The sequence below is a fragment of the Tribolium madens genome, unplaced genomic scaffold (assembly GCF_015345945.1).
Source record: "Tribolium madens isolate multiple individuals breed KSU strain unplaced genomic scaffold, Tmad_KSU_1.1 Scaffold_19;HRSCAF=116;Tcas5.2_LG9, whole genome shotgun sequence".
Taxonomy (NCBI): Eukaryota; Metazoa; Arthropoda; class Insecta; order Coleoptera; family Tenebrionidae; genus Tribolium; species Tribolium madens.
In genome coordinates this window covers 232141-245841 of record NW_025400983.1, presented here as the reverse complement: position 1 = coordinate 245841, position 13701 = coordinate 232141, and the positions used below count along the sequence as shown (strand labels likewise).

The following is a 13701-nucleotide window of genomic DNA, read 5'->3' as shown; positions in this document are numbered from 1 at the left end:
AATTTTTCATATGATTAATAAGCCCCTTCTACGAAGGAGCCTTACTAGATATTAAGTGTTTATAAAAAAAACATAATTACATTTTTCTGTTTTTATTCATTTATTATAGTTTTCGAGTATAATTAAGAGATAAAATTTTTTGTTACTGGGTAAAGATGAGTCATCCTTCGAGATAAGAGCCCAATTAAAAACCCAAATATTTTGTGGGAAATTCGTTGTTGTAAACAAGATTTAGTGTCCTTGTTTTTCAAATGTGGCGCGTCCTCGACCTCGTCCATTGCCATCGTCTCGTTGTCAAAATCAGCTGTTTGTCAAAAGTGTGTCCACAACAAATTTCTATTGATGTCAGATAACGTTTGTGGTCGGCCATCCCGTCGTCATCGTGTATAATGCCCCATGAAGATTTATTAATAAGCGAACGATGTGGCTCTTTGGGCAACCCCATCAAATACACTCGTCAAGGTAAAAAAACGTAGAAAATTTCTCTCGAATTTCCCCAAATTTCTCTTTCGAAAACAAGGTCAGAACGGTATCATCCGCCACCGCGAAATAGGCCAAGAATCCGTGGCGGATACCTTGCTCCAGAGCGTTTTGGGCTTCTTCCGGGAAGTCCTTTTGCCCCATGGCTACCCAGACAGTGTAAGCGAAGATTACTTTGAGTACCAACTATGGGACACGGTCCAAGCATTTTGTAGTACCATCACGGGAATTTTCACCACACAGGCGATATTAAAGGGTGTGGGGGTGGGCAGTGCCGAGGCTTCGGCCCTTTCGGCCACCATCACCTGGATTATGAAAGACGGCACTGGAATGATTGGACGAATTGTTTTCGCATGGTGGAAAGGGTAAAACACACAAAACACCCCAAACACTCCCACCAACTGTGTTTTTTTCTTACAGCAAATCCCTAGATTCCAATTGTAAAAAATGGAGACTTTTCGCTGATTTATTAAACGATGGAGCCATGATTCTAGAACTATCAATACCACACCTCACACATCTCTCAACCGAAATTTTATGTCTTTCAACTTTAATGAAATCAATGGTAAACCAAAATATACAGAGTGTTTCAACTGTCACATAATTCAGGTGGGAGTTGCAGGTGGCGCCACTCGAGCCTCCATAACCAATCATCAAGCGATTAAAGGCAATATGGCGGAAATTGCCGCCAAAGATGGCAGTCAGGAAACACTCGTCAACTTGATTGCGAGTTTCACCGGAATTTTTTTAATTAATTACTTCACGGACGCAACCACTCAATGGATTGTCACTTTTCTTTTAATTTTCCTCCATTTGTATTCAAATTATCAAGCTGTCACTGCCCTCATTTTCAAAAATTTGAATAATTTGCGAATGACTTTGGTTCTGAAGAGTTATTTGGCCGTAAATGCGGTGCTTGGGCCGGAACGTATCAATAAAATGGAGTCAGTTTGTTTGGGTTTTGGGACAAGTGTTGAGAAGTTTTGCGGTTTTAAGATAATTCTAGGACAGCCACTTGGAAAAACTTTGCGACGTTATAATTCCGATGAATTGAAATGTTTGACGGAAATTTACAAAGATAAAAAGTATCTGATTGTACCTGATTTAAAAACGAGGATTATTTATGTCACTTTTGAAAAAGGTGAAACGCCTCAAGAAGTTATAGCAGGTTTTTATCATGCAGTATTACTTGGACTTGCCACTTGTATTTATAATAGAGTTACGCTTGTATGTTTGCGATTAGTTCATTCACGAAAAATTATGCGTTTTTCTTGTAGGAAATTTATTCAAAGAGACAGTTACATCATTCCACTCCAATCACAAGATTAAGTACTTTTATGAAAAACTACCAAAATAATGGTAATGTAGGTAATAATCTCCCCGCGCCGCTCCTGCAAGCCTTTACCGAATTTGTGGGACAAGAAATCGAAATGTTTTTCACAGCGTTGCAAGTCAATGGTATTTTCTCACGAGTTAAATACCTTGTTTCTATTTGTTTTGTTTTAGGGTGGAAAACCGACAGTCACTGCCTTTATGTGGACGAGTGGCGAGCTCAATGGAAAGACTTTGATAAAAAGTCATTATAAATATTTTTATACAGTTTTTATGGTTGATTGAATAACAGTTTTTGATAAAAATATATATTTTTAATATAAATACAGTTATTTATGACGTGGGTGTTGGTTCTTTAGGCCCTGTTTGCGACAAATGTTTGACAATATCGACCCAATTCCAGCCTCGGGGCTTCTCCCCTTTACTGTCGATTCGATTCCATTGACGACGTTTTTGTGCTTTGGTCAAGTGTTCTTTTTTCGGAACTTTCTGACTCGTCGTCTGAAAACAAATTATATAATTACGTAAATCATAAAAATTATGCTTACTTGTTCGAGTTCGGGACTTGGGGACTTTTCAACCGTTTCAATGATCTCTTCAGGTTGTTCCAACATCAGTTCTTCAAATTTCTCTTTGATAAATTCAAATAGAGAGTAAGTCATTGACATTCCCAAAAACTGTAACGCTTCTTCTTCCACTACAGACACTATTTTGTCTTTCAAAGGCTTTGTACTAAACAAGCGACTTAAAACGGGTTTTTAAACAAGGGGGCACTTACATGTGTTTATTGTAAAACGTGTCCATGTTAACTTTAGGCGCTTCGTTGGGGTATTTTTCACCCCATTGTATTTCCAACAGGAACGATTTCATGGCATCACTTTCCCCAAACTGAAAAAATGAAAATTTTACCAGTTTTTGGCCCCCTTAGTGACTTACTTTATATTGGAAAGTGTTGGATGAAATTTGTTTAAAACAGTTGTCTCCGTCGTAAATTGACGATAAGACTTCGCGCTCTTCATCTTGAAGCTCAGTCTCTGACATTGTTACGATTTAAAACATTTCTATTTACAAAAATGTAAAATTTTCTAAAAATACATAACCCAACTTTCGGGAAATATAACCTCAAGAATTTGACAGTTGACAATTTTTTTAAATATAATTTTATTATACAAAAATACAAAAAAAAATCAGGATTGAAAACTAGTTGAACTCGTCGATGACATGCTGTCTTGGGACTGCCAGCCGCGAGACGGTTTAAACTAAAACACACACATAACCTTAATGTTTCAGCAAAAAAATCACTCACATTTTTCAACCGACGTATTTGGTCTAAACCGTGGGGTAAAATCGGTCTAATTGAGTTAATTTCCATCAAAGTTAAATTATTAACCTCAGCAAAAGCCACGTTATTCCTAACCAACAAATCTATTGAAGACCTCAATTTTGACATCCTTATATCCCAAATATCCTTAATTATTGTTCTTATTTCATCCGCACGCGAAATATCTTCAAAGGCACACCCCAGAATCTGCTTTGCCTCAACCATGTAGAAATTACTGGGCATTTTTGTAAAGTTCCTAAAATTCCAACATTTCAATTAAAATCCTACAAAACTAATGTCACCTTGAGAGTTTTTCTTCATTTTTAATCGCCTCCAAGGTCTCGATATCCATCCAATCGGGGGGCTGAATCTTGCAATGTTTTTGTTGTTTTAACCGAACAGCAACCCATAATGGGACCTTGACAGGCATACCCATACGAAATGGGCCAAAATCACCCGAAATTAACTTGAGAGAGTCGTCATCTGTAGTCAATGGAACAATCGTGACGAGCTGTTTCTCACCCAAAAATTCGACTTCTTCAGGATCCATTTTTGACGTTTGAATAACCTCAATTCGGAATTTTGCCGCCAAAATTACAGCGCATGCCCAGTTTCTTAGCGGTTTTAGAAAAATAAAGTGTTAAAACTGTTTTTATTATTTATTAAATTGTGTTCGCTAATAAATTACTACAGTAAATGAAGTTGTTTTTTTAACTACTCGGCTTTTTTCACGTGTTGAATGCTTCTTGTGTATTTGTTGTAATGAGGATTTCTTTTAACAAAAAAATGGAAATAGACATTTTCCACGATTAATACAACAACACTGATGAAATAGCCGATAAATAGGGCAACAATAGCCCCAAAAAACTTCTTCATATTCATAATCGCTTTCATTTCTTCTTGTGTGCTTTGCACTTCTGCATTTAAAATCGGCGCCATGACATCTTGCAGCCATTTTTTTACTAAACCAGCTTCCAAAACTCGTCTTATATATTTATCAACTCGTGGTTTAATCGGAGAATTTTTCTGCAAACCTACAAACCAAATTGTAAAATGTATTTCCCGAATTTGTTCTTCAATTTTATCACCGATCGAAATGGGCATTTTGATAACACAGTCCGTCATTATATGCAAATTACGATCCTCTCTCGCAATATCGCGCATTTCTCTTTCGGACTGATTTCGAGTGGTTCTCGCGATTTGAAATCGTAATTGTCTTTTTACTAAAGCTTCCTTGAGGAAATAACTGTTTTCGTAAAATGCAAACACTCCTTGTGCTACTTTATCGACAGCTTCGTTCGAATCGTTAACTAGTTCGAAATTCTCGCCGATTAATTTGGTGATAGAGTCGGGGGATGATTTGAAAAACTGGCGATTTATGTCGCCCCAACCGCCGCATTTCAAGTGACTGTTTACCAATTCTTGGAGAGTGTCAATTGTGACCCTAAAACGGAATAAAATCAAGGGAAAAACAGAGAGGAAGTGGTACCGGGGAGTTGGTCGTGCTAAAATAGCAGTCATGCTAGCCCTATAAGCAACCACGAGTAACAAACAATACAACCAGTACCACCCAGTTAACATACGAAGTGACCAACCTGTTGGCAATTTGGGTAAAGAAACTAAAAGTAACATACTGTAGGTATAGAGAACACTATTAATAGGTTCACTAAATTGGTAGAGTCCTATAGACTGGCCTTCAAATCTCGGTGGTATGTATTGTTCCCTCATTTTCGTGTATTTATCGTTAGAATCAAGTTTCTCAATTTCGGGATAAATCGCTAAAGTTATGATTTTCTTCCGTTTTGTGTGAATTTCTAAAACCTTAGGTTTCCGATTTATACTTTCATGGAAACGTGCCAAAGCATGAAAAACTGCACCACAGATGAAAAGACAAACTAAAACTGCAGCCCACATTGTTGGTCTAAAATTCAAAATCAAAACAAATCATGACCAAAATTTCAAATACTTGAACGGTAGAATTAGTGTTTTCCATGAATTATCAGTCAGAGATTCAGGTGTTAGAAACGTGAGACACTCAGTATTATATGGAATGCTCAAATCCATTAAATCAAGTATGTATGGGGTGTAGTACAAATCCCCTAGTGCTATATCAGCTTTAGTACCAACCATTTCCCCCACTAACCCTGTGTACTTCCCCGAACTTTGTTTCCCACCCCATAAATCCACGTCGACATCCACCGGTTCGTAAATCTCACAATGGAAGTTCATCGCGGCTGAAACCGTTTGCAAAATCTACAAATAAACACAAATTCGTGACAACTCACTTCAATTTCAGTCCCTGAAAAATTCCCAATGACCGTTCTTTCAGTCTTCTCTTGCAGACTCTTTGTGGTACCTGGAATGTGGCTAAAAGCCGCAACTTTGAGAGTTTGGTTGCGCAAATCGGAGGTTTTGTCACGAAATAAATCAATTCCTTTGCGAAATTTCGATTTGGTCCAAATGTCGAGACGTCGAGGGATGAGGATTGAGGTGATTTGGGTGGGGAAAGGCACAGTGGTGATTTCATACCAAGGCATGTTTTTCTTGGTGTCGGATTTCTGGCCACCGTATCGCCGGATAAAGATCACATTGATTATGCGTTTCCATAAATAGAAAAGGGTTTTGTCAAAAAGACGGTTATCGTAGAGAAGAACAAACTGAGAACGGGTGTTTATGACTCGGTACTTATCACCAAAACGTAGCAAACGTGAGACTTGAAGGGCATTTGATAGCAGAATTAGGTACATTTGACAACCATCATTTTTTGCAGTTTCGAGACAAGATTGGGTTTCTTCAAATGGTGAAAGGAGATCTTCGTACTCATCCACACGTATCTAAAACTCGATTTAGGGTAAGAAAAACGAATTGGTACTACAAGTACCACCACAAAAGTAATAAAAGGGCCAAATCTGCGGTACCATGACTTGGTAAAAGTACCACTGTAAATATCGTCACTTATTATAACGACACATTTGTAAGGGAGCAAATTTTTAACCATTACTTCTTGCAAAAGCAATTGGAAACTTCCCTCATCCTCGATTTCATCATTGTGCAAAAGCGACTTAATTCTAGAATTTTTTTTTTTGATTATTTCGCCAAAAAATTAATTCGTACCCATTCTGTGAGGAATAACTGACGAAAAACAGGAAATGTATACTCACCAGTGTGAGAAACATTTCTCGACTAGTTTGAAACACGCAAAACTTGATTTAAATTAGGTTTGAATAATTAAAAAGGTCAATTGTTCAATTTGAGGAAATGAAAAAACAAGAAGCAATAAATAAACTATATTATCAAAATTAATACAGTATCAAAAATATTACAATTCATCACGAACTTTTTTGTCATCTTCTGCAAACCATTTATTATAAACATTGAAGGGATCAATCATCCAATGTTTATGAAACGACACAGCATCCTTTGTTTGCAAATACTGAGGAGGATAATCCACTGGTCTTGCCTAAAAACGACAAATTTGCAAAAACCTGGGCTAAATTCAATTTAGAGCCCAACCTGATGAAAAAGAGGCGAGTGCGTCACACTCACACCCAAACTGGCAATACATAACCCTAGAAACATATCATCTGGGGTGTTTATAGACGGGCATTCGCAAATTCCAGGTTCTGTTAATTTTTCTAATAACGCTTTACTAAAAACCATCCCACCTCCACCGGTTATATAGTTGTAACCTCTGGAATCGTAGACGTTATAACCGTAGCGTTCACCCAAAGCCACCGGATTGGTGGAATTGTAACACGTGAGTACTTGTCGCATTCTGGAAACTCTACACAAGGGTTAGGAATATAATTTTTTTCTACTACCCTAGAATGGTATCGTCGTCGGCTAATACAATCCATTTGATTTGTGGTGTGATTTTCTTGCGGATGTGGTGGAGGATTGCGAGAGTTTTGGCACAATGGCCTTGTTCGGTGTTGGGGATTCCCAGATTAACGGTCGGGATTGAATCATCTATTGTTAAATTATAGTTATTTGTGTTACAAGGGAAGAAACTGTGTCGTTTCCTCCCACAGGTGGAAGTTACAATAAAAACTTTCCTCCAGTGTAATACACATAATTTTTACTTTCCTTATCCTATATATGTGTGTCTGTGTGTGTGTCTGTCCGTCTGTAAACAGCATATCTCGAGAACTATAAGAGCTAGAAACTTGAAATTTGGTATGTAAGTTATTTGAGCAAGGGGACGTAGTACAAAACAATTGATAAAAATCGGTCTCACCGTTTGGCGGCAAAGATCAAAAGTCGACCGTAAAGCGGCCGCAAAATAATATTATTGAAGATACAATAAATTCTTAAGGATACAAATTATTTAAAATTATGAAATATACATTATTAAATAGTAAAATGTGTTAAAATAATAATAATAATGGAACTAAAAAAAAACTGCACCCCGGACTCGAACCTGCGTGTAATCCGGCAGTTGGCACTACCTTATTAAAGAGTGAAATGTGATAAAATTTAAAAACTATTTCTCGTGTTATCTGGCAGGTGGCACTAACGCAAAGGTAACACTAAATTATTGTCGTTTTTAGGATGTTTTCCAAATAAGTAGGATAAGGAAAGTCGTGTGATGTTCACACCAGATTTTTCCTACAATTTCTCTTGTTATCCCAGTATCGCTATTAAATTTTTTATCTTTTTTTTGGGAGTAGTTGGAATATGGATTGCAAGAAAAATTATTTACTTAAGAAGAATTGTGTGGATTACCTGCAATGTCACTAAAAAATTCAATGGTGGCGACATGTTGGGCCCATGTTTGTAGTACCACTGGTACTCTGTCTTTGTGAAATTTCCCACACGTTTTCACCGCGAAATAAATCGACTCTTTCTCAACTAAATCGCCCTAAAATCGAAAAATAACACAATTGGTGATGTTTTTTTCCAACTTACACATTGTTGGAATGTTTTTGGGAAAGTGGCACAATCCTCGTGTTGCGTGATACAAAAAATCGGTTCATTCGTTAAAACTTCTCCAAGACCTTTATTCCATACAAAAAGTGCGAATTCGTGAGCATTGTCTATTCCAAAATCGGATTGTGGGGTTTTTTGTTGAGCCAACCTGTCGGCTAGTCTGAATTAAAAAATTAAAAAAGTCGAAAAATCACAACGGACCTTTTGAGCAAATTTCTTGAAACGGCTATACCTGACGCAGGATTCGGAAATTTGAATTTCTTCGGATTGTCATAGAACGCGAAATGATGAATGATGGTAGCTTCAATATCGTGTAAAGAATGCCCGAGCCATAATGGCTTATTTGGGTCGTATTTACTCAAAGCTTTTCGTAGATTGGCAAGATTGATTTGAGTTCGATCTTCAGCGAAGAAAAACCACGAAGTATTGTCTTTGTATAAAGCGTAAAGTTGCGGAATCATTGGAAGAATGGTCCAATGGCCGACATGCGGAAAATCTTTATGTGAGAGATAAACGACCGGTTTTTCCTGCAAATGATTCAAAAACTTAAATTTCCGTTCCTTATCGTAATCGAAAGTTCGTGAACAAACGTTTTCCGCATTCAATTTAACACGAAACGCGAATTCAACTATCGTAAATCGTACATTAAAGGAGGCATAATTAAGTCTTATCGATTCGTGAGCTGTTAAAAATTAAGAGCGAATTAACTGGACTCACCTGCTGCAAGCTTTCGGCTTGTTCGTTGAGTTCCTTCTTTAAATTTTCAGCGATTTTCAGGTGGTGTTCGTTCGGCTGACTTAAAATAATTATTGCGATATCTTTTGTAATGCCTGAAATCAATTCGAGCTGAAATTTAGATTCATATCGCGATTTTCGATACAATCAAAATGCTAAACTGATTCGATGAAAAATTCAACACATAAATCACTTATTTCCCGCCGCCGCCATATCTCCAACATCACCTCGAAACTGGAACTTATTTATTCGATACTTCGTCGCGTGATGGCAAGAAAGTTTTATGAAGAAGCTCATGTGTTGATCCACATGTCGGAAAATGAGGTGTTTTCACACAATCTCAACCAAATTTTTGCATTAAAAAATAAAAACGCAATATTAATCTCATCGAGTACTTTAGTAAATGAAAACATAATATGAAATTATTCGGTTACGGTCGGTTGCACTTAATTAATAACTTCCTCATCATTGTAAACATACGTTTGTAGCAATTAGAGCAAAGATCGGATTCTTGTTTTGGCAACTTTGTAACTAATTAGCTGTCAGAACGTTTCTCCCGTTCAATAGATCAAAAAATATTGGAAGAACGTAGAGTTTCCTAACAAAAATTGCTAGTTGCTTTATTAATTAGCCGTCATCCATTATACAACTGCCTCTGTGATAAATTATCCCAAAGACAAGAAGACAGCGAAAAAAATGATCGATTAAAGCTTGCAAAAAAATGAATATAATTCTGCTGATATATCAATTCCCCTAATTAAATAAGTTGGTTTAAAAAGCTCGTTGGCTCGTTAGAGCTGAGAATTTAGCCGACCGGAAACGAGTCAGACGTAAGATAAATCACACCGCAAACAAACTTCTTCCGCGAGTTTTCAGAGAAAAGCTCTTGGTTCTCGCTCCGGGCTAGTTACCGGATCATCGACGGTCCGGACTACGTGATGCGATTTACTAAATTGGAGAGAGTATTGAATTTCTTCGACAATGACAAAAATCGATCAATTACGTAAACGACCGGAATTAGATTTACGCTACTTGAAGAAATTTTAAATTTAAAGCGAGTCTGAATGGAATTTTACGACTCGAAATTCAATTTCTCGACGATTTTTCTTTTTCTCTGATTATTTCAAGAGATTTTATCTTTCATTACCGTTTTTCCTCGTTATCTTGTTTTCCTCGTTTCAACCACGAATAATTAACTTTCTCAGGTAGTTTGAATTCTAGCATCATAAATCTCTCACATAACGAATTTCTTTCTGTTCTCGTGGTCGTGAAAGTCGTAATTTGCGCCTCAAGTTGGACGTGTTTTCCCTCACACACTTTGAAATACGAATCGAATATAATTCTCTTTCCCTTTATCTATTTCCGATAGCTACTCTGCATGCACCTCGGTATAAATACGTAATGTCTCCACCCACCCATCCCCTTCTCCTTTTAAACAACAAATCATCGTTTCGCAAATCCCCCTCCTGTCACTTAAACATTTGACAATCGTAGCACGTGACTTGTCATAGCAATCTCTGATCCGATACGGTGGCCGTTTAAGGTCATTTCTTCGTATTTTTACGAGATCGGCAAACGTTTCTCGTTTTATTCGTTTGGCGTTTATTGGATGGTAAATTTCGAGACTTTATACTCGGGCAAGACGCTCATTAAGCATTCAGATGAGGTGTCATAGGATAAACAAGGATTCAAGTTAATTTTAACAAGAGTAATTAGAATTAGGTGTGAGAAAAATTCATCAAAATTTTGAAATGTCATAGAGATAAAATCAATAAGAAAGTTAAAACAAGAAGTGTGCAACTTGGACGTGACACGAACACAATTTTACAAGAAGAAATATGAGGATTTCGAAAGCAAAGTTTTCAAAGACAAAAAATACAGTTACAATAAAAAAAAGTATGAAAAACTGGGAAATTGTTTATTTTGTTTAAAACCTTCTCGAAACTCGAAAAGCTATTAAAAATGCAAAACATCAACTTACCTAACGATGAGACAGTGGCAAAAAGCAGTAAAAAGACAGCAATGGTCTTCATCATTCCCCTAAAAACGTAACATAATCTTGAGTAAAATACTCTTAATTCAAACTTTACGTTTAAAATGCGCGACTTGAATGGGAAACTGTGCGAAATGTTATCGGTGACAAACACGCGCAACCCTCTTTTAAAGCCAATGGGAACGCTTGCGCGCAAAACGATTTTTTTTCTTTTTCGACTTTATAAATTATTAACTTACGATAAAACTTCAATTGATTTCTCATTAGGCTCTAAATGGATTTATGAAAACGACAATCTCAAGTGTAAACCTCACAAAATAATCAAGGGGTTGAACAATTTACATAACCTTAATTTTGGTATTTTACTCACATTTTTAGTGGCATTTTATGTAATTTCCAAGTCGTTGAGTTTCAATTTTTTTGTTTTTTTTGTGAACTGAGGCGATTTCGTTGTAAAATGAGCATTTTTTGCTAGAATTGTGTCTAAATCAAAATAAACAAAAACTTGTGTCAAAATATTGACAGAAGTGCCACCTATTAGCGAGAGGTTCAGTTTGGTGTAGAGTTGCCCTTCTCTAAAGAATTCTTCAAAAAGAAAGATATTTCATTCAGATGCGAAACGATGTCTCTTGTTGTTTTTTTCATATAAATTAGGTAAACCCGTTTCTGGACCAAAATAATGTCAATAGTCAATAGGTCGAGTTATCGAAATGAAAATTTTAGATAAAGTAGAACCAAGATCATAAAACTTTCACCACTAATGTGTGTAAACAGGTTGTTTGAATATTTTAAAATCGACAAAATTATTAATTTCGTTGTTCTTAATTTACGACTTTTAAAAAGTGCATAAAGTTTCTAGTCATTCATCTCTTATTTGGTATTTCTTTGGTCTAGATTTTCCAATGAAACATTCGTTCATTAACGACTCGAAAAACATAATTAAAACTATTGCAATGTCTGATTGATGAAAGTTACTGATTTATTGCTATAATAAAAAAGACAGAGACAAGTTTCAGGAATTGGAAAAAAAGATAGGTGTTCTCTGAGTGCATGATGGAACGTAGAATTCGCTTTGAAATTATACAGGGTGGCGCAATGAAAACGGCCCACCTCGAATATCTCAGAAACTAATAGGACTTTGTAAAGACGACAAAACAGGTCAATGTCCCTCTTGGAAGCAAAATTGACCTGTTTCGGCGTTTTTGAATCATTTCTGATATATTCGGGATGGCTCGTTTTCATCAGGCCTTTATTTCCAGAGGTCTTAAAATCTGAAAAACGTATATAAAACGTTATTAGGTTAAGTTTAAAAAAAATACTAATTGTTTGAGTTTTTGAAGGTGAGCGGTAGTAAAATCGTAAAAATAGTCAATTTACTAAAAATCGTAAAAACGGTTGAAATATGGTTTTCTAGACGTAAAATTACTCGCTGAACACGATTCAACTAGTTAGAATACTCTACGATGCATAGTTTTTGAGATATTGAGTAATAAAGTTAAGAATAAGGCAAAAAATCGACCAGAATCTCAAAAAAAAAAAACAAAAAATTTTTCAATTCTAAAATTAATCCATATGTCGTGGGCTAATTACGATTTCAGTCTTTTTTTAAACGCCTAGTCTTTTTATAAGCGACTGGGCAAATTGTAAATGAATGAATAAATGTAGAGTTTTTACATTGTCTATAAAAGAGTGGATTTTGGTTTAAAAAAATACAACAATATTTAATAAAAGTGGTAATAAAAAATGTTTTAAATAAATTATTACAAAACGCAACTCACAATACAGGAAATGTGTATAAATTTTGCCTAATTATGCGAAGTACTGTGCTTGATTTTTTGGCGAAGTACTAAGCTTTAATTTTATCGAGATACGGCGTTTGATTTTATTGTGAAGTACTACGCCAATTTTTATAGCAAGTACGGCGTTTTTATGTAAGTATGATCTCTGTCAGGTGACGGCGTGCTCGCGTCCGACCCGTCATACAATCGTACGCGATATATACAGTCTGACTGCCTCGAACGCTGCCGCTCTGGTATGTTAGTGGTGGTTGTGTGAGCTGTACTCCTAGTAGCTTTTGATTAAACTCAGTTTAATTTAAATAAGAAATACGTCGATTCGGGTTGCGATGGGAGACTTTTTAGATAATACTTTTTAGGTTTTAGCCACACCTGCTTTAAAATTTTAAATAGGGGATGAATCTTAAAATGTAACTAATTTTGAACTTCCCTCTCGCGATCCTAATCGACCTGTTTCTGCTTGAAAATATATTTACTCAATGTAGACTGGCTCCTTTTCAAATGAAAGCCCTTTATAAAATGAAGCTTAACTCTAAGCTCGGAATCTGTGATTTGAGTTTTAGAAACTCTCAAAACAGGTGAACAGAAATCATCCAATCAAAGGTTTTTTGCTCAAGCTAATCATTAAAAAAAAACTAATTGATGAATGATGATGATAAAGTACTGAAATGTGACATTTTTCAAAAATACAATTTTTGAGTAGTGTAATTTTAAATTTTTTCAAAAGCAACACCTTATAAAGACTATACCTATCTATCTAAAGATTACAACAACATACCTACATTTTATTTTCGAAAAAAATTTCATATAAGTTACTATTTTATAAACATCGCAAAACTCAAAAACAAAACTAAATTTTACAAAAAAAAATTTAATTCAGGCCTTTGCTTCTTCACTTTTATCCTACCCTGTGACGTAAAAGGAGTTTTTAACTCAAAAAAAATTTTAGGTAAGTTTTTTAAACTTAAGATAACCCTATCAAGTGACCCCCCCCCATACAAATCAGTTTTAAATGTAGATTTTATTTTATTTTTTCTAAGCGAGATACACAAAATAATATTTTAAAATTTCTTTAAGGAACTTTTAAATGTTTTTTGCAACTCTAGAATTTTTTT

The 13701-nt window shown here is 35.7% G+C and overlaps 5 protein-coding genes across 6 annotated transcripts; 1 reads left to right on the top strand and 4 right to left on the bottom strand.

The window, feature by feature from the left end:
• Positions 1 to 36: 36 nt before the first annotated feature.
• Positions 37 to 2155, top strand: LOC123015660 (RUS family member 1). 2 transcript variants are annotated; one of them, XM_044415531.1, is made up of 7 exons: positions 37 to 462; positions 521 to 639; positions 696 to 845; positions 901 to 1045; positions 1090 to 1707; positions 1758 to 1938; positions 1987 to 2155. In XM_044415531.1, exons 2-7 carry the CDS (start codon positions 623 to 625, stop codon positions 2064 to 2066), a joined length of 1191 nt encoding a protein of 396 aa, XP_044271466.1. In that variant the 5' UTR covers positions 37 to 462; positions 521 to 622; the 3' UTR covers positions 2067 to 2155. The 2 variants fall into 2 exon arrangements, with proteins under 2 accessions (XP_044271466.1, XP_044271465.1); XM_044415530.1 differs by having other exon boundaries at positions 521 to 845.
• On the bottom strand, positions 2066 to 2950 carry LOC123015687 (RWD domain-containing protein 4). Its single transcript, XM_044415563.1, has 4 exons — positions 2749 to 2950; positions 2591 to 2700; positions 2361 to 2544; positions 2066 to 2313 (listed from the first exon to the last, which is right to left on the bottom strand). The coding sequence occupies exons 1-4, from the start codon at positions 2851 to 2853 to the stop codon at positions 2146 to 2148; spliced, it is 567 nt and encodes a 188-aa protein (XP_044271498.1). The 5' UTR covers positions 2854 to 2950; the 3' UTR covers positions 2066 to 2145.
• LOC123015685 (DNA replication complex GINS protein PSF2) lies at positions 2900 to 3715 on the bottom strand. The gene is made up of 3 exons (XM_044415561.1): positions 3436 to 3715; positions 3119 to 3389; positions 2900 to 3071 (listed from the first exon to the last, which is right to left on the bottom strand). Exons 1-3 carry the CDS (start codon positions 3681 to 3683, stop codon positions 3000 to 3002), a joined length of 591 nt encoding a protein of 196 aa, XP_044271496.1. The 5' UTR covers positions 3684 to 3715; the 3' UTR covers positions 2900 to 2999.
• A 102-nt stretch (positions 3716 to 3817) lies between these two features.
• LOC123015646 (glutamate receptor ionotropic, delta-2) lies at positions 3818 to 6298 on the bottom strand. The gene is made up of 7 exons (XM_044415513.1): positions 6248 to 6298; positions 6015 to 6201; positions 5419 to 5967; positions 5100 to 5386; positions 4623 to 5054; positions 4222 to 4577; positions 3818 to 4167 (listed from the first exon to the last, which is right to left on the bottom strand). The coding sequence occupies exons 2-7, from the start codon at positions 6129 to 6131 to the stop codon at positions 3848 to 3850; spliced, it is 2061 nt and encodes a 686-aa protein (XP_044271448.1). The 5' UTR covers positions 6132 to 6201; positions 6248 to 6298; the 3' UTR covers positions 3818 to 3847.
• A 107-nt stretch (positions 6299 to 6405) lies between these two features.
• On the bottom strand, positions 6406 to 11312 carry LOC123015661 (beta-1,3-glucosyltransferase). The gene is made up of 9 exons (XM_044415532.1): positions 11161 to 11312; positions 10779 to 10837; positions 8780 to 8892; positions 8264 to 8589; positions 8042 to 8222; positions 7859 to 7994; positions 6955 to 7102; positions 6647 to 6917; positions 6406 to 6593 (listed from the first exon to the last, which is right to left on the bottom strand). Exons 1-9 carry the CDS (start codon positions 11172 to 11174, stop codon positions 6453 to 6455), a joined length of 1389 nt encoding a protein of 462 aa, XP_044271467.1. The 5' UTR covers positions 11175 to 11312; the 3' UTR covers positions 6406 to 6452.
• Between the last annotated feature and the right edge of the window lie 2389 nt (positions 11313 to 13701).

Coding starts and splice junctions, on each gene's coding strand:
- LOC123015660 (XM_044415530.1), top strand. CDS start 390: ATGCCCCATGAAGATTTATTAATAAGCGAACGATGTGGCTCTTTGGGC. Junction 463..520: donor CATCAAATACACTCGTCAAG/GTAAAAAAACGT, acceptor TTCGAAAACAAG/GTCAGAACGGTATCATCCGC. Junction 1,708..1,757: donor TTTATAATAGAGTTACGCTT/GTATGTTTGCGA, acceptor TTTTTCTTGTAG/GAAATTTATTCAAAGAGACA.
- LOC123015687 (XM_044415563.1), bottom strand. CDS start 2,853: ATGTCAGAGACTGAGCTTCAAGATGAAGAGCGCGAAGTCTTATCGTCA. Junction 2,701..2,748: donor CCAACACTTTCCAATATAAA/GTAAGTCACTAA, acceptor TCATTTTTTCAG/TTTGGGGAAAGTGATGCCAT. Junction 2,314..2,360: donor CAAGTCCCGAACTCGAACAA/GTAAGCATAATT, acceptor ATTTGTTTTCAG/ACGACGAGTCAGAAAGTTCC.
- LOC123015685 (XM_044415561.1), bottom strand. CDS start 3,683: ATGGATCCTGAAGAAGTCGAATTTTTGGGTGAGAAACAGCTCGTCACG. Junction 3,390..3,435: donor AATGAAGAAAAACTCTCAAG/GTGACATTAGTT, acceptor TTGGAATTTTAG/GAACTTTACAAAAATGCCCA. Junction 3,072..3,118: donor AAATACGTCGGTTGAAAAAT/GTGAGTGATTTT, acceptor TGTGTGTTTTAG/TTTAAACCGTCTCGCGGCTG.
- LOC123015646 (XM_044415513.1), bottom strand. CDS start 6,131: ATGGTTAAAAATTTGCTCCCTTACAAATGTGTCGTTATAATAAGTGAC. Junction 5,055..5,099: donor ACACTAATTCTACCGTTCAA/GTATTTGAAATT, acceptor TTTGAATTTTAG/ACCAACAATGTGGGCTGCAG. Junction 4,578..4,622: donor TTAGCACGACCAACTCCCCG/GTACCACTTCCT, acceptor ATTCCGTTTTAG/GGTCACAATTGACACTCTCC.
- LOC123015661 (XM_044415532.1), bottom strand. Junction 8,893..10,778: donor TGCCACTGTCTCATCGTTAG/GTAAGTTGATGT, acceptor AATTGATTTCAG/GCATTACAAAAGATATCGCA. Junction 8,223..8,263: donor TCAAGAAATTTGCTCAAAAG/GTCCGTTGTGAT, acceptor TTTTTAATTCAG/ACTAGCCGACAGGTTGGCTC.